Source organism: Anguilla rostrata, chromosome 12, assembly GCF_018555375.3.
Source record: "Anguilla rostrata isolate EN2019 chromosome 12, ASM1855537v3, whole genome shotgun sequence".
NCBI lineage: Eukaryota > Metazoa > Chordata > Actinopteri > Anguilliformes > Anguillidae > Anguilla > Anguilla rostrata.
In genome coordinates, this window is record NC_057944.1 from 569,574 (window position 1) to 595,311 (window position 25,738).

The following is a 25,738-nucleotide window of genomic DNA, read 5'->3' on the forward strand; positions in this document are numbered from 1 at the left end:
TGTGTCTGTAAGGAGGGCCAAGAGCTTGCGGTTGAAATGAAACCTTGCACGCTTCCTGAACGAGAACCTCATCGCTGCCGTTAACGATAATGCGGTGACAAAGCGGATCCAGAGTGGTAAGAGGCAGGGAGCTAATGTGCCGTCACAGTTGGCAAGTTGGCTTTGAAAGGGCGGATGGAGTGAGCTCGCAGGTTAAACCACCAGGGAAAAGGCACAGCGATGAGGAGCGAGTACCAGGGAAGGCAGAGCGGATGGAGTGAGCCCCAGGTTAAACCACCAGGGAAAGGGCAAAGGGCGGATGGAGGTCGTACCAGAAAGGCCAGGCGGATAGGTTCGAGTAAACCACCAGGGAAAAGGGCAAAGGGCGGATGGAGTGAGCTCGCAGGTTAAACCACCAGGGAAAAGGGCAAAGGGCGGATGGAGTGAGCTCGCAGGTTAAACCACCAGGGAAAAGGGCAAAGGGCGGATGGAGTGAGCTCGCAGGTTAAACCACCAGGGAAAAGGGCACAGAGCGGATGGAGTGAGGTTGCAGGTTAGACAGCGGCGCTGATGAAATGGGAAGCCTCGTTTGTCTCCTGGGCTAATTGAGCAGCGTCTGTATGGGAGTCAGCGGTGCTTGTTAGCAGGCGCTCCTTAGCGGGCGTTCCTTAGCGGGCGTTCCTTAGCGGGTGCTCCTTAGCGGGCGCTGCTTAGCGGGCGCTCCTTAGTGTGTGCTCCTTAGCAGGCGCTCCTTAGTGTGCACTTCTTAGCAGGCGCTCCTTAGTGTGTGCTCCTTAGCGGGCGCTCCTTAGTGTGTGCTCCTTAGCAAGCGCTCCTTAGTGTGCACTTCTTAGCGGGCGCTCCTTAGCGGGTGCTCCTTAGTGTGTGCTTCTTAGCGGGCGCTCCTTAGCGTGCACTCCTTAGTGTGCGCTCCTTAGTGTGCGCTCCTTAGTGTGCACTCCTTAGTGTGCGCTCCTTAGTGTGCGCTCCTTAGTGTGCACTCCTTAGTGGGCGCTCCTTAGTGTGCACTCCTTAGTGTGTGCTCCTTAGTGTGCACTCCTTAGTGGGCGCTCCTTAGTGGGCGCTCCTTAGTGGGCGCTCCTTAGTGTGCACTCCTTAGTGTGCGCTCCTTAGTGTGCACTCCTTAGCGGGCGCTTCTTAGTGGGCGCTCCTTAGCGGGCGCTTCGTAGCGGACGCTCCTTAGCGGGCGCTCCTTAGCGGACGCTCCTTAGCGGGCGCTCCTTAGCGGACACTCCTTAGCAGGGGCTCCTTAGCGGCCGCTGTGTTTACAGGGATGTAGTCGGAGCCGGCTGAACTGTGATTCACTCTCATCAGTCGGGGGTGTCTCCCGGTAAACACCTCGGGGCCGAGCTGTCACTCATGCCGTCCCCCTGTTCCAGGGTTGGCCAGCGGGGCACTGGCCTCTCGGCAACCATCGCCAGGAGCGAGCACGAGATTTCTGAAATCATCGACGGGCTGTCGGAGCAAGAGGTAAGGCCATGCAGCCGCTCAGTTGTCTCTGAATGTTGTTGATGAAGTTGTCCGGTTGCTGAATGTTTTTAACAGTGCTTCTGAAACGGTGCATTAGCGTTTTTTTATTCCTCCAATCAGAACAGCGAGAGGCAGATGCGGCAGCTGTCCGTCATCCCTCCCATGCTGTATGACTCGGAGCAGCGGAGGGTGCGCTTTATCAACATGAATGGGCTGATGAGCGACCCCATGAAGGTGTACAAAGCCCGGCAGTTCATGAATGTGTGGAGCGAGCACGAGAAGGAGATCTTCAAGGAGAAGTGAGCCTCCTGCCCCCTTTCTCAGCCTCAGAAAACCTCCTTGTGATGTCTGATGACTGTCATGGAAAAAAAGAAAAAGCATTTTATTGATAAAACTATGATAAAAAGTATGTTCCAAAAGGATGTATCAAAATGGTTGATTTGTTGAACATTGAACATTGCTCCATGTGTCTTACAGTGAACATTTCCTCCTTATCTGCAGGTTTATACAGCATCCAAAGAACTTTGGCCTTATCGCATCATATTTAGAGAGAAAGGTGAGCCAGGAATTATTGTTGCTGTGCTCCCTGTGGATTATTTACATTGTAATTACTGGTCCTTACAGCAGTGTATTTATAGTGTAACTCAAGAGGGTAGATGGAATGTTATACTGCATTTCAGTATTTAAATGTTGAACAATGAATGTTTAGAAATCTGTATCAAGATTAGGAAAAGGGGGAATTAATTATCTTTCTAGCACTTGTTTGTTGAGATGATTTTTGACTGCAGTGAAATCAAAATACAGACTCCTGCTGGTTTTACAGTTAAATTATACAATAATTTAGAAATGAAAATTTATGATACTCAGGGTCAGAGTTATGAGACCTTTTGGGACTATTTTGAGACGCACATATGACGCAATCTACCCCAGACACATCTGCGTCTTACGTATCAAAATGGTACAAGCGGCTGGAAGCGCAGTATGCGTGTCATCTAGTGAGTCATCACAAGATGTACTTCTCTCCTTAATGCACATGCATTTAAGGGCATATCGGGAAGATATAAGTGTGGCTGATTATGTATTTCGTTGAAATTTACTCACTAAGTTCTGGCAATTAGCGAGGGTCGATTTTTGCATGAACTTTCTCTGCCTCTAAATACCAGGCGTAAATCAGGGTGGAAGTAAGATGGTATATTCCTCAAAGATGCACTGAAAGTATCTGTATAGCAAGAATCACGCTACAATTTTTTTATTTCAACTTCCTGAGCAAGAAATCATGAAACAGCACAGATTAAGCAGCCATGCAAAATTAAGTCTGGGTTTTTGTCACAGAAAATATTGGCTAAGGTCACAGGACAGTCACTGAAAAGTTGTTTAAAATCGCATAAAACTGAAAAAAGAGGCAGAAATCATGGAGTATTGGAAAAAAAAAAATATATATATATTACATTTCATGTAATAGATCTCATGTGCAGCAGTGGGAAAGGATTGAAATAGCATGCACAACTGTAACAACAGTAACAATTGCTTTAAATAAAAAAATAAATAATCAGTGTGCAGTTACCCCTAGTAAAAATATGAGTAAATGCATTAACCCTCTGGGGTCGAGAGCTCCGCCGGCGGAGCTCGACAAGATAAAATTAACTTTCGTTTCTATTTGGATGATTAACTTCACGTGCTGTTATCATACAGACGCAACAAAAACATTGACAGAAACCTTAGAATAAAACCTTAGGCTTGTATATTTAATTGGTTTAGTCCATCATGGGAAGAGTATGCTCAAATTGCATTACTAAAATCATAAAAAATGGTTACTTTGTGTTTGTTTTTATTTATTTAACCCCTTAGCGCGCATGTCAAATCTGGCCAATCCATGCCCATTTAGGGGGTACTCTATTTAAAGCTTTATAACTCCAGATGTGAACACCACAAATGGCTTAAATGAAGCAAGACATTTGTACCATTTGCCATACTAACTTAGATTAGTTTATATTCCTAATTTTGGAAGAAATAAAGTGCCAAAAATGCAATTGTCTTGGTAAAAAAATCAAAAATGTATTTGCTCTTTTTTGGTTTGCACTGAAATACTGAGAGATTGCATATATTCAACAGGTTAAACTATACATGTCCTGGATAAAAAAACTTCTTGACCACAAGTTCATAAAATCTAAGGGTGGATACGTAGAACTACTATAGATCTATGAAGCAAAATCTAAGCAGTGTACCGAGCATCTCCAAATCTATCCAAAATGTCTATTATAATTATGCATTGCTGTAAATCATAACAAATTCACGTATTTCACTACAAATCAACTGTTTTGACTCAAGAAACTCACTGTTGCATAATTTTGAAGTGGGAATTACAAGCTTTCCATCAGTACAGTGGTCTAAAATATCTAGGGGTCTAGAAACATATCCAAAATCTCTCCAAATATGAATAAAATGCTTTTTGTCCATTATAAAGCATATAAATGAGCCCCTTATGAAGGTTTAAGATGAAACATTGATATCAGATTTTTTTTTTAAATGCAAAAATATTGTCACAATGCCATACAGTACCTAAATGTAATAATTAACTATAGTTTTTCTATATTCTGTACTCTTGTATGTATTCTTGTATGGGGTTGCTTAGTTTTTTTAACTGAAAACATTTTTCTGCCCTTGCAGTGCGTCTCTGACTGTGTTTTGTATTACTACTTGACAAAGAAGAACGAAAACTACAAGACCTTAGTGAGACGCAACTTTGGCAGACGCAGAGGTCGAAACCAGGTCAGTAAACGTCAGCGTTGACTCCAGAAAGGCACACTATTTTAATGCAGATGTGGATGGGCTCATCCTAGCCGGTCATCTGCGACCCTGTGAGAGAATAGTGATGGCATTCAGTTATGTTATTTTCTGTATTTTGAAGATATTATAAAGCAGACCCATAGCTGGATCTTCCTTGTCCCTAGATTTCCATTCATTTTGAAGTTAGGCCTTGTGGAGCCTTTCTGGGGGGTCTAATCAATCTTTAAAAAAATAAATAAATAAATAATAATAATAATAATAATAATAAATTGAAAAAACCCTGCAGAGAGCTGTCAATATCGGGTGAAAGCGATTTTTCCCTGTCAGGAAATGAATGAATAACATTTTTAGGGTGAAATATCCCCTTAAAGAGTCAATTTTGTGCATGACATCATTATGGAAGATGCTGTACTGTCAAGGCCCAGGTAATTGAAGAAGTACTTTGTGTATTTTGCATAACCGACTTGGAGGCCCTCTAGTGTACATAGCAGTTCACTTGTCTGTTTCTGGAGTGAAACTTCAGTTGACACAGCAGGACCCACACTTTTTGGGTGAAAAATGGTAGGACTTTCACAATATTATTGAGGAGTGTGATAAAAAAAAGTTGAGCTGTTGTGTAGTGTGGATAACTAGTGTGGAGAAACTGGGGTGGTTAATGAACTGTTTTAATACAGTTTAGCTTCTTGAAGCATGTTTTTTTTGCCTGAAGACTCCCATTGATGTGTAGTCCTCGTTATTCTGCGTCCTGTCCAGACACACCCACTTCTCCCTGCATAGAGAATTTACTACCAGCGAATTGAATGATCCCCACAGTCATTCACTTCAGAGTTTCAGGGGGAGTGTTCTATAGATGTTGCCGAGGAGATTAGTGTTCATAGTCTAAGCTATGCTAACAAAAACGAGCCTTCCTGCCACTGACTGCGAAGTGTAATCGTAGCAAAGTGTCTTGGAAGTCTTATCGTATCTTCAGATCTGAGTTTGTGACGAGCTTGTAAATCACCCGGTTGGAGACACCGTTGCCTCTGAAGAAGGCATTATGCAGCTCTTTGGCAGAGTGCTGTGAATGAACCAGTGAATAAATGAATGAATGAACAATGGTTTTCCCATGATTCAGTGGTGGAGACTTTTGGCCCAGTCATACTGAGACCTTCAAAGCACTCTACAATGTTTTGCAGCGGAGTGTGATGGGACTGGGATGAGGATCAGAACTTCCGAGGCTGTTGCCACGGGCCTCTCTCATAAAAAGATGGCTCGTCCTTTCCAAGTGAGGGGGGAAGAAACTGCCCCAGGTGGAGGAGTTCAAGTATCTCCTGGTCTTATTCATTAGTGAGGGAAAAAGGGTTCGGGAGATTGCAGTAATGCAGGCATTGTTTCGGACGGTGGTGGTGAAGAAGGAGCTGAGCCAAAAGCTTTTGATTTACCAGTCTTCATTTACCAGAACTACTCTCAAATAGTTGTTCACAAGTTAGGGATAGTGATCGTAAGCGAGATGGAAATTACCAAATGGGGCTACTCTGCATGGCGGCGGGGCTTACTCTCCTTGATAGGGTGAGGAGCTCAGCCGTCCGGGAGGACCTCACAGCAGAGCCGCTGCTCCTCCGCATTGAGAGAAGTCAGTTGAGGTGGTTCGGGCATCTGAGTAGGATGTCCCCTGGGCACCTCCCTTTGGAGGTGTTCCGGCTGGGAGGAGACCCAGAGGCAGACCTCGGACATGCTGGAGAGATTATATCTTGGGATCCCCTGGGATGAGTTGCCACCACAGCCCTGATTTGGACTAAGTGGTTAGAAAATGGACGAATGGATGAAATTTAAGAATTAGTTGGAAATTAGTACAGATTAGGGCTTGTATATTTGTGTACATTATTAATGGGTGTACCGCCAGAGAAGCTTGTGGATTTGTCTCCAGTTGGGACTCCCACCTGCACAATACTGTGATTGGTCCGTAGTATTAACACTGACATGTGAGACTATGTAAAACGGACCTAACCCAACGTTGTGACGTACCTGACAGGTAGCTTACATATGGAAGAAGCACAGCTTAGAAAAATAGCTTCATGAATTTGTCTGCTCTGAAAATTAAATGAAGAGTTTCTGCTGTTACCATGTAGTGGCCTGAGCCTGTACCCTCCGCTAACAGCAGCTAGCAGTGGTGGGGTGAGTTCCGTGCTGAGTGGAGGTGACAGAAGTGGGACAATAAATGGGATTGCTAAATTAGTTCTCCTGCCCCAAAAGTGGTAAATGAGATTCCTGGCTGGAAATTCGATGTAATTTAGCAGTGGAACAGAAGACAGTTACGCAGTGATGATGGCTGTGTCATTAAAATGTTTGGTAATGACAATGGTCACCATTGTTGTTGGCATTGTAATATGTCATGCCAATAAATCATTCTTGAATTGGCTTTGTTTAGAATATCAGACTGAGGTACAGATTTTGTTCTCAATTTGGCTTTTTGAAAAATTGTGTGTGTGTGACCGTGTGTTTGTATGTGTCTGTATACAGTATATGTCAGAATTAAGCTGAAAAGTATTTAAATGCTCATGCTCCACTGAGTGAAAATACTTCAGAAATGACTTCACAGGAAAAAGAGCGGAAGCAGAGAAATCCTGCTCTGGCCTGACATTTTGTTTTCCAAAAAAGACATTGGATTGGGCTTTGTGCGCTGAAATCCCCAAGAGGCTCATGGAGTTAGTGGGCTGTGCTTTTAAAGAGCGGGCGAGTCGGAGAGACATAAAGGGAGGGAGTTGGGGGAAGAGAGAGCACAACATGCACTGGCAGGAAAGAGAGGGTTGTTCTGTTCTGGCCACTTGGATTTGTAGTATTTTTTATTTATTTTTTGCTCTCAGCTACCAGACACCCCTTTGTTTATGACTAAATGGTATAACCCGTTGATCTAACAAGGCAAACAAAAACTTTCTGTGCTGCTGTGAGTGCCAGTCAAAGGGGGGGGGGGGGATTACCTTGAGTGATCCCTGATAGATTAAAGAGCGCAAAAGAGATGGGCGATTCTTCGGGCTGCTTTAGCAGCAGGATGACACCGTTTCCTGGAATATGCGTGACTCGTCTGCGGAACTCCGAGATGCCATTTCTCCGTTTTAGGGAGCTGTGTGTTGGGCTCAGACCTGACACGCAGACAGTTTTGGGGGTGTTGAGGGGAAAGCACTTTTAGATCCACTGATGAGCTTGCAGGTACGTTGGTTGTCAACTCACCCATGCTAGGTTTTTATTTATTGAGCAATTTTAGTATTATTTGTGTATCTTAGACCATCTCCGTCCCTTTCCATCCCCCCCCCCACCCCCGTTATGTTGTGTCTCTGGCTCTGAGGACGTCAGGGGGCTCACAGAGTGCAGAGCAGTTTGCCTCTGACCTGAATGCGCTGTGAAGGGGGGGTTAAACGTGAAGGAGGAGAAGAGCAGCCTTGCTACTGCTTCCTCGCTGCCGTGGCGTTTTACTCTGTGGCCGACGCAGCAAGTGGAAGATCTGACGGCAGCTTTCAGAGTTTATACGGTGCATAAGACTTCCCGTGGTTTCACCTTAAAACTGGATCTTTAAAATATATCTGCATGCTTTCCAAGCTGGGATGCCTTTTCAGCTTGAAAGAGCTGGTACCGCTGAGTCAGATTTTTTCATCTTTATTATAAAATAGAAATTTTGCATTTTTTGCATGGGTAAAAAAGTAAAGTCTACTGCAGTTAACGGTTTCAAGCATCAAGTGGAAAATAAATGCAGGCATGTTGTCCTGTCATAAATCATACTTTCTAAGCATTTTAAGGTATTTTATACTACATTTGATATATTTATTAATTATAGTTATCTCTCATTTTTACTTTTTTTCTCCAGCTTCACAGGGTTGGCTTGGCGCAGGCTTAGTGCTGGCTTGGCGCAGGGTTAGTGCTGGCTTGGCGCAGGGATAGCACAGGCTTGGCGCTGGGTTAGCGCAGGCTTGGCGCTGGGTTAGCACAGGCTTGGCGCAGGGTTAGCGCTGGGTTGGCGCAGGCTTAGTGCTGGCTTGGCACAGGGTTAGCGCTGGCTTGGAGCAGGCTTAGTGCTGGCTTGGCGCAGGGTTAGTGCTGGCTTGGCGCAGGGATAGCACAGGCTTGGCGCTGGGTTAGCGCAGGCTTGGCGCTGGGTTAGCACAGGCTTGGCGCAGGGTTAGCGCTGGGTTGGCGCAGGCTTAGTGCTGGCTTGGCACAGGGTTAGCGCTGGCTTGGAGCAGGGTTAGTGCTGGCTCGGTGCAGGGTTAGCGTTGGCTTGGCGCAGGGATAGGGCAGGCTTGGCGCAGGGTTAGCGCAGGCTTGGCGCAGGGTTAGCGCTGGCTTGGCGCAGGCTTAGTGCTGGCTTGGCGCAGGGTTTGCGTTGGCTTGGTGCAGGGTTAGCGCTGGCTTGGCGCAGGCTTAGTGCTGGCTTGGCGCACTGTTAGTGCTGGCTTGGTGCAGGGTTAACGCCGGCTTGGTGCAGGTTTAGCGCTGGCTTGGCGCAGGCTTAGTGCTGGCTTGGCGCAGGGTTAGCGTTGGCTTGGCACAGGGTTAGTGCTGGCTTGGCCCAGGAATAGCGCAGGCTTGGCGCAGGGTTAGTGCAGGATTAGCACAGAGTTAGTGCAGGCTTGGCACAGGGTTAGCGCATATATAAATTGAACTTTAATGATGCTTGTTAGCAGTCTTAAAATATTCAAAGCAGTGAACTTTGGTAACTCACTGTGAAGATTCACTACACTGGAATACTTGTAGTGGCCTCAAAGTGGAAGGGCCCTTATGGGCAGGGCATTCTTCACTCGCCCTCTCCTGTTCCTTCCTCTCTTCCTGTCCCTACCTCTCTTCCTGTCCCTTCCTCTCTTCCCCTCTCTTCCCCTCTTCCCCCTTCCTCTCTTCCTCTCTTCCTGTCCCTTCCTCTCTTCCTGTGCCTTCCTCTTTTTCTCTCTTCCTCTCTTCCTATCTCTTCCTCTCTTCCTGTCCCTACCTCTCTTTCTCTCTTCCTGTCCCTACCTCTCTTCCCCTCTTCCCCTTCCTCTCTTCCTGTGCCTTCCTCTCTTTCTCTCTTCCTGTCCCCTCCTGTCTTCCTCTCTTCCTGTCCCTTCCTCTCTTCCTATGCCTTCCTCTCTTTCTCTCTTCCTGTCCCTTTCTCAGAAACAGGGTTCTGCCATTCCCTGGCCTGCTAGGAGCATCATGCGTTGTTTGATTTGCAGCTCCGGGCTGTTCATTCTCAGAAGAAAGTCATCTATGAGGACAGTCATACTGATATATGGCTCCCTTTGAAGAAATTTGTTTTCTGGTCTCTGTCTCTTCTTCACTCATTCAGTGGAATGGCAGAGACATGTTTTCTTGACTTTACTGGAAAACCTGTTCACTTTTTGGGGTGTGTGGGTACTCCTGCATGTCCTGCCCCAGAACTGCTCCCCTTCAGAGAGGAAAGCCTAACTGTCGGGTCTGATGTGCCTGAGAGATCGATGGAAATCTGGATGCTCTTGGTTAAGCCTGGTGCACACTAGAGAATTTTCAAATCTTAACCAATTTTAAAAACGTGGGAGACCACAGACATAATGACAGATTTAACCGATTTTTAATATTTTAATCGTAAGAACGCACACTCCAGACGATTCAGTCATGACGCAGGACCACACACTTGGCGTTTATACTAAACTATTTCAGAGTGATGATTCCAGGGATTTTTTTAAATTTCCGCAAGCTGATTCCCTGTCTCCATGGAGACCACACTGCCGGCAACGTTACAATAATTACATATATACATAATACGATAATATTGATACTTTTGTTGCTACGTGCAGTTGCCTAACTGCATCGAGTATAAAACAATTTCGTCCACAGAGAACTTCTTCGGTTTCGGCAAGCCGAAAAAAATTTGATTGGTGACTCTTCCCGGTCAGCTCGCTCTCATTGGCTATTGGGGGTTTCTGCTCAATATTCCATCGCTGTTCCTTTCACACTACAGGATTTCAAGTCGTAAATATCAAACATGTTTCATTCGAGATCGGGGACACTCCCATCCAGTCGGTAACATTAAGATTATGTCTGTGAACCCCTCACACTACAGGATCATTTGGGCAGATAATCGGTTCAGACCAGCCTCGGATCGGGAACGCCCCCGCGATTGTCGGGAAGAGCGAATCGGGCACAAAATCGGCCCAATTATCCTCTAGTGTGGGGCCAGCATTAGCAATGCCTGGAGTTCCCCTTGCTTTACTGTGCTTTCCGCCAAAATGCTTTTATTGCTGTTTCCATTGACTTCTGTAATGGCAAGAATATCAACATTAGCCATGTTTCCACTGCAGGAACTTTCCCCAGGAACTAGGAACCTTTTGAGGAACTCAGTGCGTTTCCACCGCAGGGACCAGGGTCTAAATTAAGTTCCGGGGACATTATTTTACCCCCCCAAAAAAGTCCCTGCTCGGGGGGTAGTACTTTCCAAAAGAACAGGAACTTTGGGGGTGGGGCGCAAGCGCTGAACATTTCTGATTGGTCGAGTACTCGCAGCATTTTATTTCAACCGCCATTTAAAAAAATCTGCAGCCGCAAACCGATTTATTGTTCTCATAATAATAACTTGAATTCAAACTTTTATGTTATGCAGCGCAGTAGCCTACTTTTGGTTATAGCCTGCCAACGTCTTGGAACAGATGAGAAATTAAGATTGAGGATTATAACGTGTGCTCTTCTGTTCTTTTCTTGCTGGGACAGCATATTACGTACCAAAACATTTAAACGGTTTAAGTCAGTTGCTGAATATTTTCATCCAGATTTTCTTTGTTAGCCCGTTGTAATTGACTCAAAACGTTTGATACAGTTATGTGAGGTATGCGGTAGTTCTGGTAAATGTTGTTACCAGTTACGAATGTGAATTCATTCTGTCGCCTCACATGTCAAGGCATGGAAGTGAATGTTCGCATAAAAACATAATGAATGTGTTTGAGAGGATATATAAAACAGTTACAATCTGACTATTGGGCTGTTATATCCTGTTTGTTGCATAACAATGGTCAAAGTCAAACTACCAACAAGAGTTTTGCTTGACAACGGCAAAATAATATGCCCAAATGGCCGCGGAAGAATATTCATTTTCATGTTTTTTATTTAAACTCATGTCCTTTTTAACTTACTCTTTTTTCCACTTTTTATGTTCAGCACTTGGAGTTGCATTTGATGTATGACTTGTGCTGTATAAATAAAGTTTGATTGATTGATTGATTTCAATTTCAGGTGATTAAGTCGATAAAAATAAATAAATACTAAAATAACCATATATTAGTCATTGTTGGTAACCCGTTGTATAAGTGGAATAAACCCCTCCGGGCTGTCCTGTTATTGGAAAATAATGTACTTCGGTGGTAGTATGGGGTTACAGAAGAAATCATACGACTGATGGACCAATGACGACATCGCTTTTTCATACGTCAGTGGACGTAGCATACAGCAGCTTTTTTCTTTGTCTTATACAAGTGTTACTTCACAAATAGGTTGGCTTATTGATTTAGATCATTATTTTACATGGCACAGAGAAAAGAAAAAAGCATTTTCATTTAGCCATGAGTCAAAGTTAAGGACAACTGTTGATTGAATCCCAGCTTATAATTAGATGTCAAATTTCTGTTATTTGGTGCGTAGACTATTTTGATATTTTTCTAAATTTTGTATTGTTTATAATAGGTGTTCAGTGTTTCCTCTGGGATTTTTTTCAGCAGCGGGGGGAAAGGGTTTTGTTGTACCTGGGTGGTGTGCGCATGCCGCCGGCGTCGGAGTGAATATAAATAGGTCATTTAAAAATATGAAATAAAATTACATTACATTACATTACAGGCATTTGGCAGACGCTCTTATCCAGAGCGACGTACAACAAAGTGTATAACCATAACCAGGAACAAGTATGACGAAACCCCTAGAGAGAAGTACCGGTCCAAGTACAGGGAACAACCGCATAGTTCAACTTGGACCCTGATGGTTAAACTGATTAACACTAACAACGAGAACGGCAACAACGCAATCTATGGAAAAATAAAAATAAAAATAAATAAAAATACAAGTAGTCGTTAAGACAGTTGATGCGCCTAAGTCACCTATGAAACAGCTGCCTAGTTACAACCCTAAGTTTAGTTATTTACAGGGGGTAAGGGAGGGATTGGGAGAGGTGCAGCCTGAAGAGGTGGGTCTTCAGTCGTCGTTTGAAATGGGTCACAGTCTCAGCTGTTCTGACCTCCACAGGGAGGTCATTCCACCATCGTGGGGCCAGAACAGACAGGAGACGTGTTCTGGAAGTGCAGGTGCGAAGAGGGGGAGGTGCTAGGCGTCCTGAGGTAGCAGAACGGAGGGATCTGGCTGGCATGTAGGGTTTGAATATCTTGTGGAGGTATGCTGGGGCTGATCCCTTGACTGCCTGGTATGCTAGGACCAATGTTTTAAATTTGATGCAAGCTTTAACAGGCAGCCAGTGGAGGGTAGTGAGCAGGGGAGTTACGTGGGAGTGTCTGGGGAGGTTGAAGACCAGACGAGCCGCAGCATTCTGAATGAGTTGCAGGAGTCTGATGGCAGATGCTGGTAGTCCAGCCAGAAGAGAGTTGCAGTAGTCCAGGCGGGATAGAACCATTGCTTGGACCAGGAGCTGGGTTGAGTAGGTGGTGAGAAAGGGACGGATTCTCCGGATGTTGTACAGGAAGAATCTGCACGCCCGGCTTTCCACTGTGATATTCTTGGAGAGGGACAGCCTGTTGTCCATCACCACTCCGAGATTCTTGGCTCAGGGTGATGATGTCACGAAGGTGTCCCCTAGGGAAATGGAAAAATCAAAGAGGGGAGAGGTTAGAGCAGGAATGAAGTTTAGCTCCGTCTTACCCGGGTTGAGCTTCAGGTGGTGATTGTCCATCCAGCTCTGGATGTCCCTCAGGCAAGCGGAGATGCAGGCAGGGACCTGTGTGTCCCTTGGGGAGAAGGAGAGAAAGAGTTGTGTATCGTCAGCATAAGCAGAAAATATATGTGTTTCCTGCATTCTTCGTCAAATAAACAGTAAGCAAATGTAGATGGAAAATTAAAGCTAAATATGTATGTTTTAGCTTTGTAGTTCATTTCAAATTTTATTTGATATTGTATGTTTGTAAACATTAGTAACTGGACTCAACCAATCAATGTCTTTTTTATTTCAAGATTCTTTCTTAAGACTAACTAGTCAGCATCCTCGGCATTCAAAACACTTTCCTGAGCAGTTATGTCTCAGGATTTTACACGGGATACCAAAATACGGAGCCGGCGCGTTTCCCTATTGGAGAAGTCGTGTCTTCAGTGTTTCTATTTAGATGCAGCATAAAATGGGAAATAGGTAACGTTAGCAAAAAAGACAAGAAAGTCTCAGCCATTACCTAACATTAGCATACTTAATAACTATAACTGCCTAGCTAGCTAACGTTATGTTCATTATGTTACCTAATCTAGTTTAACTAACATCACTGCCTAAGTTTATTTGAACTGCTAACATTATATAAAGTCCTGCTTGGTGCAGTGCCACCTTTCCAGCTGTCACTGCATACATTTGGTCTTCTCCTGTAATGTAAGTAAATAAGTTGTGTACACCAGTACTGCAGGAACAGAAATCTGCTTTGCAAATCAATGAAAAATGAATCTTTATTTTCAGCAGCAAATAACACGTCCCACACAAGAAGAGAAGTCAGAGGACAAGATGGAAGAGGAAAAAGGGGACAGAAAGGAAGAAGAAGAAAAGGAAGAGGAGGAAAAAGATGAAAAAGAGGAATCAAAGTAAGTCTAAATTCCTTCCTGAAAGAGGAATCATATAAGTCTAAATTCCTTCCTAACAGAGGTATCAAAGTCTAAATTCCTTTCTACAAAGAAGAATCGGAGGAAGTCTAAATTCTTTCCTTATGTTTCTGTGGGCCCTTCCTTACTGCTCTGTACATAGAATTCCTGCAAAACAAAATTTTCTGTGCGCACGCGCAGGCATGCTAACACTGTTTGAATTTCCATCATCCTTTTGGTTTGCTCATTTACATGCAGGGTTTCCTCCAGAAAAGTTGTTAGGCCCAGTGGCAGTTATCTTTTGACAGGGCCCAGCAGCCCGGCGCGGGCCGGTGGCCAAGTGTCTTTTTTGATGGGGGCCCGGCGCGGGCCAGCGACAGACTGATGGCAGCATTAAGGAGGGCCCTATAGTTTCTGTGATAAAAGAATCACGGACGGAATCGTGGAATTGAGAATTTAAAAAAGCTATAACACAGATTCCATAGGGCCCTACATTAATTCAATGCTAAAAGCTGACTGGAGATTTGAAAATATGACTACGTAATGTGAATGTTGTTATAAATAAGTAATTTATTTAACACACATGTAAAAAAATCAACAACTATTTACAGCATAACAGAGTCTTACAAAGAATCTGACAACAATGTACAGTCTTGGAATGCTGTGTTTTCAACAACAACAAAATAAATAAAATTAAATTAAAATAAATAATATCAAAGTTTTTTGTGCTCTACAAAAAACCTGTATTCAAGTCCTGATTGGCTACTGAATCTTACAACAAGCCTTGGAATACTGGGCACATTTAAACATTGAAAAAACTGTCTAAGGTTTTTTGGCTTTTACAGTAGGCTACCTTGCCTGACCCTCAACAGTAGCGTTTTTTCCCCAAAGATGGTATTTCTAGATATAGCCTAATTTTGCTGCTGTGTTAACACATTTCTATGGTTGCCGGTCAGGCACTCTTCACTGTAAGAAGAAATTTTAGGATTTTTCCGATATTACTTGTGTCGAAAGTGCTGCGACGGAAACAATGATGGATTTACGCTGTAGCCACAGCTGTCCAAAATGTAAACAAGTCAGGCAGTTTTTACGGTCGGGAAAAATTTTAACGTTGTCATGCACATCAATGTCATCAAGCTAACGTTATTAATAAACAAGTTATTTCGATGGCGATTAATCAGTCATGTAATGTTACAATATATCGAACGTTACATTCATGCTACTAGTTTAACGTAACCTACACACTTGCTTAAGTTAATATAAAAAGAATGTACTTACCGACGAGATGAAGTCAAAATGCAGTTTGTAACGAGGTTAGTTAGCCTACTAAATAAAAAATGGTGGCTTGCTAGGTAACGTTAGCTTGTGATAGTTGGAAGCGTCAAGTGTTGAACGTCACTCTACGCACAGTGAGGGTAAAGAACACTGATCTCAGTCTCAGACCTGCTGTTTTCCTATAGTGTGTTCACGTTTTAACCAACAGATGTCGCTGGTGAGCTTTTCAAATGAGCCGCCCCACTGTAACTTGAGGGTAAAGCAGGTGAGCGTTAGCAGGAGCTTGAGGGTAAGGCAGGAGGCAGGAGAGTGTTAGCTGGGGCTTGAGGGTAAGGCAGGAGGCAGGAGAGTGTTAGCTGGGGCTTGAGGGTAAGGCAGGAGGCAGTAGAGTGTTAGCGGGGGCTTGAGGGTAAGGCAGGAGGCAGTAGAGCGTTAGCGGGGGCTTGAGGGTAAGGCAGGAGGCAGGAGAGTGTTAGCTGGGGCTTGAGGGTAAGGCAGGAGGCAGGAGAGTGTTAGCGGGGGCTTGAGGGTAAGGCAGGAGGCAGTAGAGCGTTAGCGGGGGCTTGAGGGTAAGGCAGGAGGCAGGAGAGTGTTAGCAGGGGCTTGAGGGTAAGGCAGTAGAGCGTTAGCGGGGGCTTGAGGGTAAGGCAGTAGAGCGTTAGCGGGGGCTTGAGGGTAAGGCAGTAGAGAGTTAGCGGGGGCTTGAGGGTAAGGCAGTAGAGAGTTAGCGGGGGCTTGAGGGTAAGGCAGGAGGTAGGAGCCAGTTAGCGGGGGCTTGAGGGTAAGGCAGGAGGCAGTAGAGTGTTAGCAGGGGCTTGAGGGTAAGGCAGGAGGCAGTAGAGCGTTAGCGGGGCTTGAGGTGGGAGAGGCAGGAGAGTTTAGCAGGGCTTGAGGTAAGGCGAGGAGAGTGTTAGCGGCGGCTTAGGTCACAGGAGCAAGAGGACAGGGTGAGGGGAGGACGTAGACGGGAAGGAGCCTGGTTTGGCTGCCTCACTTGTCACAGGGACAAAGACAAGGTGAGGCAGGGCGGCGGCAAGGAGCCTCGCATCACCCGCATGACATGCGTAAGCAGGGCCGCGCAGAGGGCCCATCACCCGCTCCACCACACCCGACCGACCGGTGGCCCACCCCCCTCCACCACCACCCACCGAGCCTGGTGAGAAACCCACCCCCCCCCCCTCCACCACCATCCACCGAGCCTGGTGAGGAACCCACCCACCCCCCCCCCCCCACCCCACCCTCCGAGCCTGGTGAGGAACCCACCCCCCCCCCCATCCACCACCCACCGAGCCTGGGGAACCACCCCCCCCCCCCCTCCATCACCACCCACCGAGCCTGGTGAGGAACCCACCCATCCCCCACTCACCACCACCCACCGAGCCTGGTGAGGAACCCACCCCCCCACCACCATCCCCGAGCTGTGAGAACCCCACCCCCACCACCACCCGAGCCTGGTGAGGAACCCACCCCCATCACCCCCACCCCTTCCACCATCCCTCACACCACCCACCAAGCCTGGTGTTGTTTGTGAACAGTTCGCGTTGGGGTTACGCACTCATCTCGATATTCGTACTGAAAACACCACTTCTTTTTGCTCGTCTCTTGTTCGAAAAAGGGTCGTTTTGGAATGGAAAGTTTGAATTTGGAGTGTACTGGCCCTGCTGGCAAGGAACTTCAAGTGGGGTGGCTAGTGGCATTAGCCATGCTAGCTGGCTTCGCTACCATGCAATAGGTTCCTAATCAGAGCTGTTCCTAGCTAGTGTTGTCTAGTTAGCATGCAAAGTGGCCAATGTCGATAATCACCAGATGAATAATGAATTAAGCAAACATTTGAGTGTGAGTAAATAACGGCACTTTTATTTGCTAGGCGCTAGTTAAAACGAGCTTCTGACGGTGCTCGGGGAGACAGCCACAAAGGCAGTTCATCAACCCTGCTAGGCAGGAAGGGGGAGTGGGATGGCCAGCCACATTAGCCCCGCGAGCTACCTAGCTAGCAGCCAATGTTCTTAATCCAAAGTGTTCTTAACACTAGCGTGCTAGCTCAGCGGCTTTTGTTGGACCTTGCAGTTAGATTTACGTAGCATTTTCTTGAAGCTTAACTTGTGCGTTTTCTGTTTTGCCAACTTGCTTTCATTCCTATAAAACAGGGATGGGCAACTCTGATGATAGAGAGGGCCACAAAAATTTTATCCTCACTACCAGAGGGCCAGATTGTGACCGTGCACTTCCACCAGTAGGATACTGTAACCCCATCACTCAATTAGCCAATTATAGCTACTAATTTAATGAAAAGAACAAAATATATACTGGTAATCAGTTTATTATACCAACATTTCTATTTTTCATATTCAAATGCATTTAGTAATGCTTCTATTCATTTAATGAGCTTAACACAGAAACAAAACGTCCACATTCCTGGGTGATATACCATTATTTCAGTGCAATGGGGTCTCAAAAATCATCATCCAATAATGGTACAAAAGTTAACTCCGACACTAAGTGCAACAACTAATATTCATGTTTGTAGTGCATTTCTACTCTGCCCTCCCATTCCATGACATGTTTCAAATAAGCATGCATTTATCTCAAAAGCCATTGACCCTCACCCACAGGTGGATCAGTATAAAGTTCTGTCTTAATGAGATACTTGCGGCCTCTCCTGCTGGCGTACAATAGTCTCAATGTCAATGTCAATGTTTGTGCATCCAATCTGCATGACCTGGAACAGAGTTTCATCTGTCAGCCTGTTTCTCTCTTTTGACTTGATGTGCTTCATTGCTGAGAAGCTGCTCTCGCAGATGTAAGTGCTCCCAAACATGCTGGCCATTGAGAGTGCAAAATCCCTGAGGAGTGGGAAGCGGGACTCGGGTAGTAGTCTCCAAAATGAAATTCCCCTCTCATTGCGCTTTGCTTGAAAGGGGTCTGACTGAGGTTCGCACAGTTCAAGCTGCAACTCTGGGGGTTGCGCACTGACAGCAGCAGAGAGGGGTCAGTGAATAACGCAATTCGTGGCTGCATTGCGTAGAAATCTTGAAAGCGGTTCTTGAACTGCTGCTGCAGTGTTTCTATGTCGGCTCTGTACTTGAGCAATGTTTTCTCGCATTCGGGGACATCTTTGCACATCTCTTCACAGGCGGGAAAGTGTGCCAAATTTGGATGGTCGGATGAAAAGTCTTCTGTGAACAGGGCTAGTTTACGCTGAAATGCAATCATGTGTGCATAGAGATCCGACAGTTTGGCCTCTTCCCTGCAACTGCATATTCAGGTGATTAAGATGCAAGGTAATATCTGCAAGGAAGGCGATGTCGTAGAGAAAATCTGTATCCCTGAGTTTACTGCAGTAAGCACTTGTACCACATCAAATGCTGTCCTCCAAGAACACTGGGATTTCAGTGCGCAGCGCAAAAAACCTCTCCAAGCACTTTCCGCGGCTCATCCATCTGATCTCAGTGTGCATCTGTAAATCCCCATAAGCGGCGCTCACTTCATCCAAAAAGGCTACAAACTTCCTATGATGAGAGACCTGTTCCCCCCTCGAATGAGATTGATAACCTTGGTCACTAAATCCATGACATGGCTGAAGTTCATTGTCTTGGCACAGAGGGCCTCCTGTAAGATCAAAATGAAATAGGATTTAGCCTATGATGAAAAGTCTCACAAAGAATACCCACATTCATAACCATATATTAATAGTTATACAACGGCTTGGCTGAGTACTCAATTCTGATTGGTCCAAGGGTTGGCATTCATTCTCAGTAAAGGGACACCTAGGCCTTTTAACAGTTCTAAAATAAATGCGCTACAAAATCCAGCATTCTAACGCAGTTAAAACAGCACCATTATTCTTTCGATTTTGAATTTTTACACCCCCTCCCCTTTTCAATGTCCAATTTCGCAATTGATGGCAACGCTAAATCATGGTTCTAGTTACTGGCTTCATTTAGGGTTGCCAACCATCCCGCAAAATACTGAATCGTTCCTTATTTGGACAGAATAGGCGTATTTAACTCATGGCAACTGGACGCATTTTCTTCTGTATCTTTGTTAACGATTGTGTTTATTGTAACCGCTGTTTTGAATATAATTCAGTAGTTAGCTAGCTAGCTATCCGGGATAAAAAGCATGCCGTGAGACCATTGACCTAAAACCCAGCTGAATTTTAATATTGGCTAGGTGACAAGTGACGGCGAACATATTATAAATCTAGCTGGCATTCAAAACCTGTTTCAGAGGGTATGGGAGAAACGCTACACTGCGAGACCGCAACATTTTAAAAAGCAAGACAGAGCGAGGGAGATTAATTTGATTGAGTTATGGTTTCATGTAGTTTTCTTAAATAATGTAATGACAAAAATGACCAAAATTGGTGCTAATTGTATGGTATAAAATAAGAAGGAACTATTTTTTCTTGATCGAATCGTTGGTTTCATAGAATTAACGACCAGAGGTTTTTGCTTAACAACGGTGCAAATAGAACTACCAATGAGAGTTTTGCTTGACAACGGTAAAATAATATGCCCAAACGGCCGCGGAAGAATATTTCACTTTCAGCTGATTAAGTCGATAAAAATCAATAAATATTAAAGTAACCATATATAAGCATTGTTGGTAACCCGTTGTCAATTTTAGAGACTAGATCATTTTAGTTTTAAGGACATTTTCCTGGATTTCCTGAAACAGGGCCTGTTTTTTCCAGGTATTTCAATACTTAAATTTCTTCAATTCCAAGCGCTTTGAACCCAAGAGCCTTGTAAGAACCCTGTGTCTCTTTCTTGCCTTCCTGCTCTCTGTTAGCCCTTCAACCAGAGCCAGCCCTGACTGTGAAGCAGGAGCCCGGTGCTAGGACTGGGCGGGACCGGGCCAAAACCCCCACCCCTCCCATGGTAGCCATGGACGCACAGTCACACAAAGGTACGTTACTCCTTATCATAATGCTGCCCACTTTCACTTAATGGCAGTTAGTATACCATACAGCCTGGTGATCTGCATCCTTGGTCAAAACCAGCGCCATTTTAAGTGGTTTACAGCCTTGTTGGCTGTCCTGTCACTGTTCAGTAGAGGGCCCAGGGTGTGAGGGTGTAGGGGTCCGGGGTGTGAGGGTGTAGGGGCCCTGTCCCGGGGCGTGAGGGAGTAGGGGCCCGGGGTGTGAGGGTGTAGGGGCCCTGTCCCGGGGCGTGAGGGAGTAGGGGCCCGGGGTGTGAGGGTGTAGGGGCCCGGGGTGTGAGGGTGTAGGGGCCTGGGGTGTGAGGGTGTAGGGGCCCGGGGTGTGAGGGTGTAGGGGTCCAGGGTTTGGGGTGTAGGGGCCTGGGGTGTGAGGGTGTAGGGGCCCGGGGTGTGGGGGTGTAGGGGCCCGGGATGTGAGGGTGTAGAGGTCCGGGGTGTGAGGGTGTAGGGGCCCTGTCCCGGGGCGTGAGGGAGTAGGGGCCCGGGGTGTGAGGGTGTAGGGACCTGTCCCGGGGCGTGAGGAAGTAGGGGCCCGGAGTGTGGGGGTGTAGGGGCCCGGGGTGTGAGGGTGTAGGGGCCCTGCCCTGGGATGTGAGGGTGTAGAGGCCCTGTCCCAGGGTGTGAGGGTGTAGAGGTCTGGGGTGTGAGGGTGTAGAGGCCCTGTCCTGGGGTGTGAGGGTGTAGAGGCCCTGTCCCAGGGTGTGAGGGTGTAGAAGCTCTGTCCCAGGGTGTGAGGGTGTATGGGCCTTGTCCCGGGGTGTGAGGGTGTAGAGGCCCTGTCCCAGGGTGTGAGGGTGTATGGGCCTTGTCCCGGGGTGTGAGGGTGTAGAGGCCCTGTCCCAGGGTGTGAGGGTGTAGGGGAAGAGTCCAGGGGTAGAAGGCGCGTTTAGTCCCGGACACAAATGTGGAGCCGCGCCAGCGCCCCCCTGCGTGTGGCGGACGGGCCGGCTCCAGCCCTGCGGTGTAAAGGGTTTATGAGAGTATGGATTATGATATGAGAGTATGGGTTATGAGTGGTGTCTCAGTCTGCTGGGTGGGTTTATGAGTATGGATTATGAGCGGTGTCTCAGTCTGCTGGGTGGGTTTATGAGGGTTTGGATTATGAGCGGTGTCTCAGTCTGCTGGGTGGGTTTATGAGAGTATGGATTATGAGTTTATGAGCGGTGTCTCAGTCTGCTGGGTGTTATGGATTATGAGCGGTGTCTCAGTCTGCTGGGTGTTATGGATTATGAGCGGTGTCTCAGTCTGCTGGGTGGGCTTATGAGAGTATGGGTTATGAGCGGTGTCTCAGTCTGCTGGGTGAGATGATGAGAGTATGGATTATGAGCGGTGTCTCAGTCTGCTGGGTGAGTTTATGAGAGTATGGATTATGAGCGGTGTCTCAGTCTGCTGGGTGGGTTTATGAGAGTATGGATTATGAGCGGTGTCTCAGTCTGCTGGGTGGGTTTATGAGAGTATGGATTATGAGTTTATGAGCGGTGTCTCAGTCTGCTGGGTGTTACGGATTATGAGCGGTGTCTCAGTCTGCTGGGTGAGATGATGAGAGTATGGATTATGAGCGGTGTCTCAGTCTGCTGGGTGGGTTTATGAGAGTATGGATTATGAGCGGTGTCTCAGTCTGCTGGGTGGTATGGATTATGAGCGGTGTCTCAGTCTGCTGGGTGGGTTTATGAGAGTATGGATTATGAGCGGTGTCTCAGTCTGCTGGGTGGGTTTATGAGAGTATGGATTATGAGTTTATGAGCGGTGTCTCAGTCTGCTGGGTGTTACGGATTATGAGCGGTGTCTCAGTCTGCTGGGTGTTATGGATTATGAGCGGTGTCTCAGTCTGCTGGGTGGGCTGATGAGAGTATGGATTATGAGCGGTGTCTCAGTCTGCTGGGTGGGCTGATGAGAGTATGGATTATGAGCGGTGTCTCAGTCTGCTGGGTGGGCTTATGAGAGTATGGATTATGAGCGGTGTCTCAGTCTGCTGGGTGGGTTTATGAGAGTATGGATTATGAGCGGTGTCTCAGTCTGCTGGGTGCTCCCTGTGCTTCCAGGTGTCGCTGAGGCCGGGGAGACTTCTCGCTGGACCGAGGAAGAAATGGAAGTGGCTAAACAAGGTGGGCAGACATCTTTTTCTACCCCATTCTGCTTTCTCCTGCTCACAGAGACGTGCGCATGGTCACGTGCGCATTATTATTTCTCATGTGAAGATTGCATTCAGGTTTGGAAACAATAGAGGTAACGTTTAGCATAATGTCTTGGAGATTAGTGTCTCCATTTGTGTCTTATGAAGAAAGGCACTTTGGCCTTTTTGAGATCTCTCTTGAATTGAGTGTAGATGCACAGATTTGGCACTGTGCTCTAATGGCCAATGTAAGCTGGGCTTGGGTGTAGGAGTGTAGTACAGTTCACATCAAGCCTGTGCAGAGATGTACTGGAATAGTACAGTGTTGCAGTGTAAATTTAATGATGAAAACCATTAACACTGCAGTTTTCTTGAGAATATAATTGAAGGCTCAAAGTCTGAGTTTTGAATGTTTGCTAGTCCTTGAACCTGTCTTAGTGAAATGGTTCTTTGATGTGCAATGCCAGAACAGCCAATAGCTGGTGAAGTCTTTTGCAGTATTTTGCATCAAATGTAAGAATTGTTTTTTGATGAGAAAGATGGCTGCCGCACTCCGGAGACCACAGGTGATTGATTGACTTATGGCAAAATCACGGGGGAAACTAGATACAATAAAGTCATGATTACGTATTCCCATTGTGGTCCTGGCTGTACGAGATCTGGGCAGTACAGGCAGGACTGACAGTACATGAGTCAAGAAAAGGAAAATGTCTGTGTGTGTGTGTGTGTGTGTATGTGTGTGGTGAACGAGAGGACAGTGTGTGTGTGTGTGTGTGTGTGTGTATGTGTGTGGTGAACGAGAGGACAGTGTGTGTGTGTGTGTGTATGTGTGTGGTGAACGAGAGGACAGTGTGTGTGTATGTGTGTTGTGTGTGAACAAGAGGACATGTGGTGTGTGTGTGTGTGGTGAACGAGAGGACATGTGTGTGTGTGTATGTGTGTGGTGAACGAGAGGACAGTGTGTGTGTGTGTGTGTATGTGTGTGGTGAACGAGAGGACAGTGTGTGTGTGTGTGTGTGTGTATGTGTGTGGTGAACGAGAGGACAGTGTGTGTGTGTATGTGTGTGGTGAACGAGAGGACAATGTGTGTGTGTATGTGTGTGATGAACGAGAGGACAGTGTGTGTGTGTGTGTGTGTGTGTGTGTGCATGTGTGTGGTGAGCAAGTGGACAGTGTGTGTGTGTGTGTGGTGAACGAGAGGACAGTGTGTGTGTGTGTGTGCATGTGTGCGGTGAGCAAGAGGACAGTGTGTGTGTGAATGTGTGTGGTGAACGAGAGGACAGTGTGTGTGTGTGTGTTTGTGGTGAACGAGAGGACAGTGTGTGTGTGTGTGTGTGTATGTGTGTGTGTATGTGTGTGTGTGTGTGGTGTGTGTGTGTGTGTGTGTATGGTGTGTGTGTGTGTGGTGACGAGGAGTGTGTGTGTGTGTGGTGAACAGAGGACAGTGTGTGTGTGTGTGTGTGGTGAGCAAGAGGACAGTGTGTGTGTGTATGTGTGTGTGTGTAGGAGTGATGCGATGTGTGTGTGTGTGTGTGTATGTGTGGTGAATGAGTAAAAGCAATATGCTCAATACTGTGCTTGAGTACAGGAATGAACCAGCGTAGTTCATAGAGCTGTCAGAGAACTAAAACTAAGGGGAAAAAAACCATCACGTAGACTAGCCCTCCAGGACTGGAGTTGTGTACCCCTGCTTTAAACTGATCATTGGTCTCAACCTGTTTTCATTCATTTTCCCTGATTAACCAGTGTGCCAACAATTTGAATAATCCATTGCCATGTCAACAAACAACTTCTTCACATCGTTCTAGTTAGTTACATGTGAAATTCAATTTAGAAAAAACAGTTTTAATCAGTGAGTACACGTAACAAAAAAATGCACCATTCATTGTATCTTTTATTAATTTTATTTATTTATATCTTAAAAGTTCTATGTTTATTTAATGTTTGATGTTCACTCCTGTGTAAATCTTTGTAATCAGCACCCCACTGAAAGTGGCTAAATGACTGCACGGCAAGCTCCTTTGACTTTTGTAATTGGCCTTAACCTTGAAAGATTCTGCTGCCTCTTTTTCAAGCATGGTAATTAGGGTGATTAACCCTTTGAAGAGCAGGTTTTTTGGAATGTTTTTTTTTTTTAATTCAGTGTTCCAAAGCTTGTTGCTTTCAGTTGCCAGTAGTGATTGTGACACCAGCATTGGAATGTTCATTTAAGAATTTGTGTGTTTTTACACCTGAATGGGTTAATGCAGGTCTTAGAGCCCTGTGTTCAGCAGAGCAGGAGGCAGCAGAGCTGGCTGTACGGGGCATAATTGGGCATGTCTCTCTGGGGAGGTACACACGGTTGTTTCCTGTGTTTGAGGGACATTGTTCACACTCTTTGGGACGAAGGTTTGGAGCAGGGCGGTGTGACGTGAGCGCTGCGGACACCAGGACACAAGCTCAGAGGATCAGGGCCAGAGGATCAGGTTCGGCCGTAGGCCTGACACTACCAGGGACAGATGGGTGTGAAGGGGGCAAGGCTTTGCACGCACGCCTTCAAAATAAAGATTAGGATTTCCCAGGGTAGGCCTTGATACGATGATCAGTGCAATGTTTAAAAAGTGGACCTATTTAGACCTATTCAGTTTCATATTGTTTCATGCATTGTAGACAATCATAAGTAAACACATAATGCATACATGTACAGACTCATTCACACATGTTCTTAAACTGGAATCTACAATAATCATAACCGTGGTGGTTATAGATGCCATTGCATTAATTGTAGAGTAAAGGGCTATCTCATCTCCTGCCACCCAGTCATTCCCTCATTTGTCTGGCTTGATTATTGTTCAGAATGGATGCCGTGTATCGGCTGGATGCTGATTGTTGGAGCTGTTTGTGGTCAAAGCGTTTTGAGATCTGTGAAGGCACTGTGAGTGCTGTGATTATAACCTGGAGCCCTGCTGCGGTCTGTTCTGGCCGTGCTGAGCATGTGAGCCTGACTGCAGGGCTTCCTGACCTCAGTTTGACCTCGCTGTGCTAACAGGCTTAGCAGAGCACGGGCGCAACTGGACGGCCATCGCCAAGATGGTGGGCACCAAGAGCGAGGCGCAGTGCAAGAACTTCTACTTCAACTACAAGAGACGCCACAACCTGGACAACCTGCTGCAGCAGTACAAACAGGTGCTGCTGACTGATGCCCCGCCCCCAATGGCCAGCGAGAGCCTCAGCCAATCCCTGCCTGTTCTCTCGTACAGCACTGCCATTTTTAATTTATGCCTATGAAGCAGCAGAGTGTGTATGTTGTTATTATTCAGTTTGAATATATGTTATTATTCTAATTATTATTATTAGCTGTAGTAGTAAATTATCAAGTATTATTATTAGCAGTAGTAGTAGTAGAATATTGAGTACTGTTAT

General features: G+C 46.0%; 1 protein-coding gene across 1 annotated transcript in view; it reads left to right on the forward strand.

Moving 5' to 3' along the window:
* Positions 1 to 25,738, forward strand: part of LOC135236708 (nuclear receptor corepressor 1-like) — a 124,797-nt gene that overhangs the window by 41,162 nt on the left and 57,897 nt on the right. Inside the window, 10 exon segments of the mRNA XM_064303205.1 lie at positions 1,380 to 1,470; positions 1,591 to 1,769; positions 1,972 to 2,026; positions 4,138 to 4,239; positions 13,889 to 14,007; positions 16,283 to 16,343; positions 16,570 to 16,663; positions 20,074 to 20,190; positions 22,266 to 22,328; positions 25,365 to 25,501. Of these exon segments, the coding sequence (XP_064159275.1) occupies positions 1,380 to 1,470; positions 1,591 to 1,769; positions 1,972 to 2,026; positions 4,138 to 4,239; positions 13,889 to 14,007; positions 16,283 to 16,343; positions 16,570 to 16,663; positions 20,074 to 20,190; positions 22,266 to 22,328; positions 25,365 to 25,501 (1,018 nt within the window).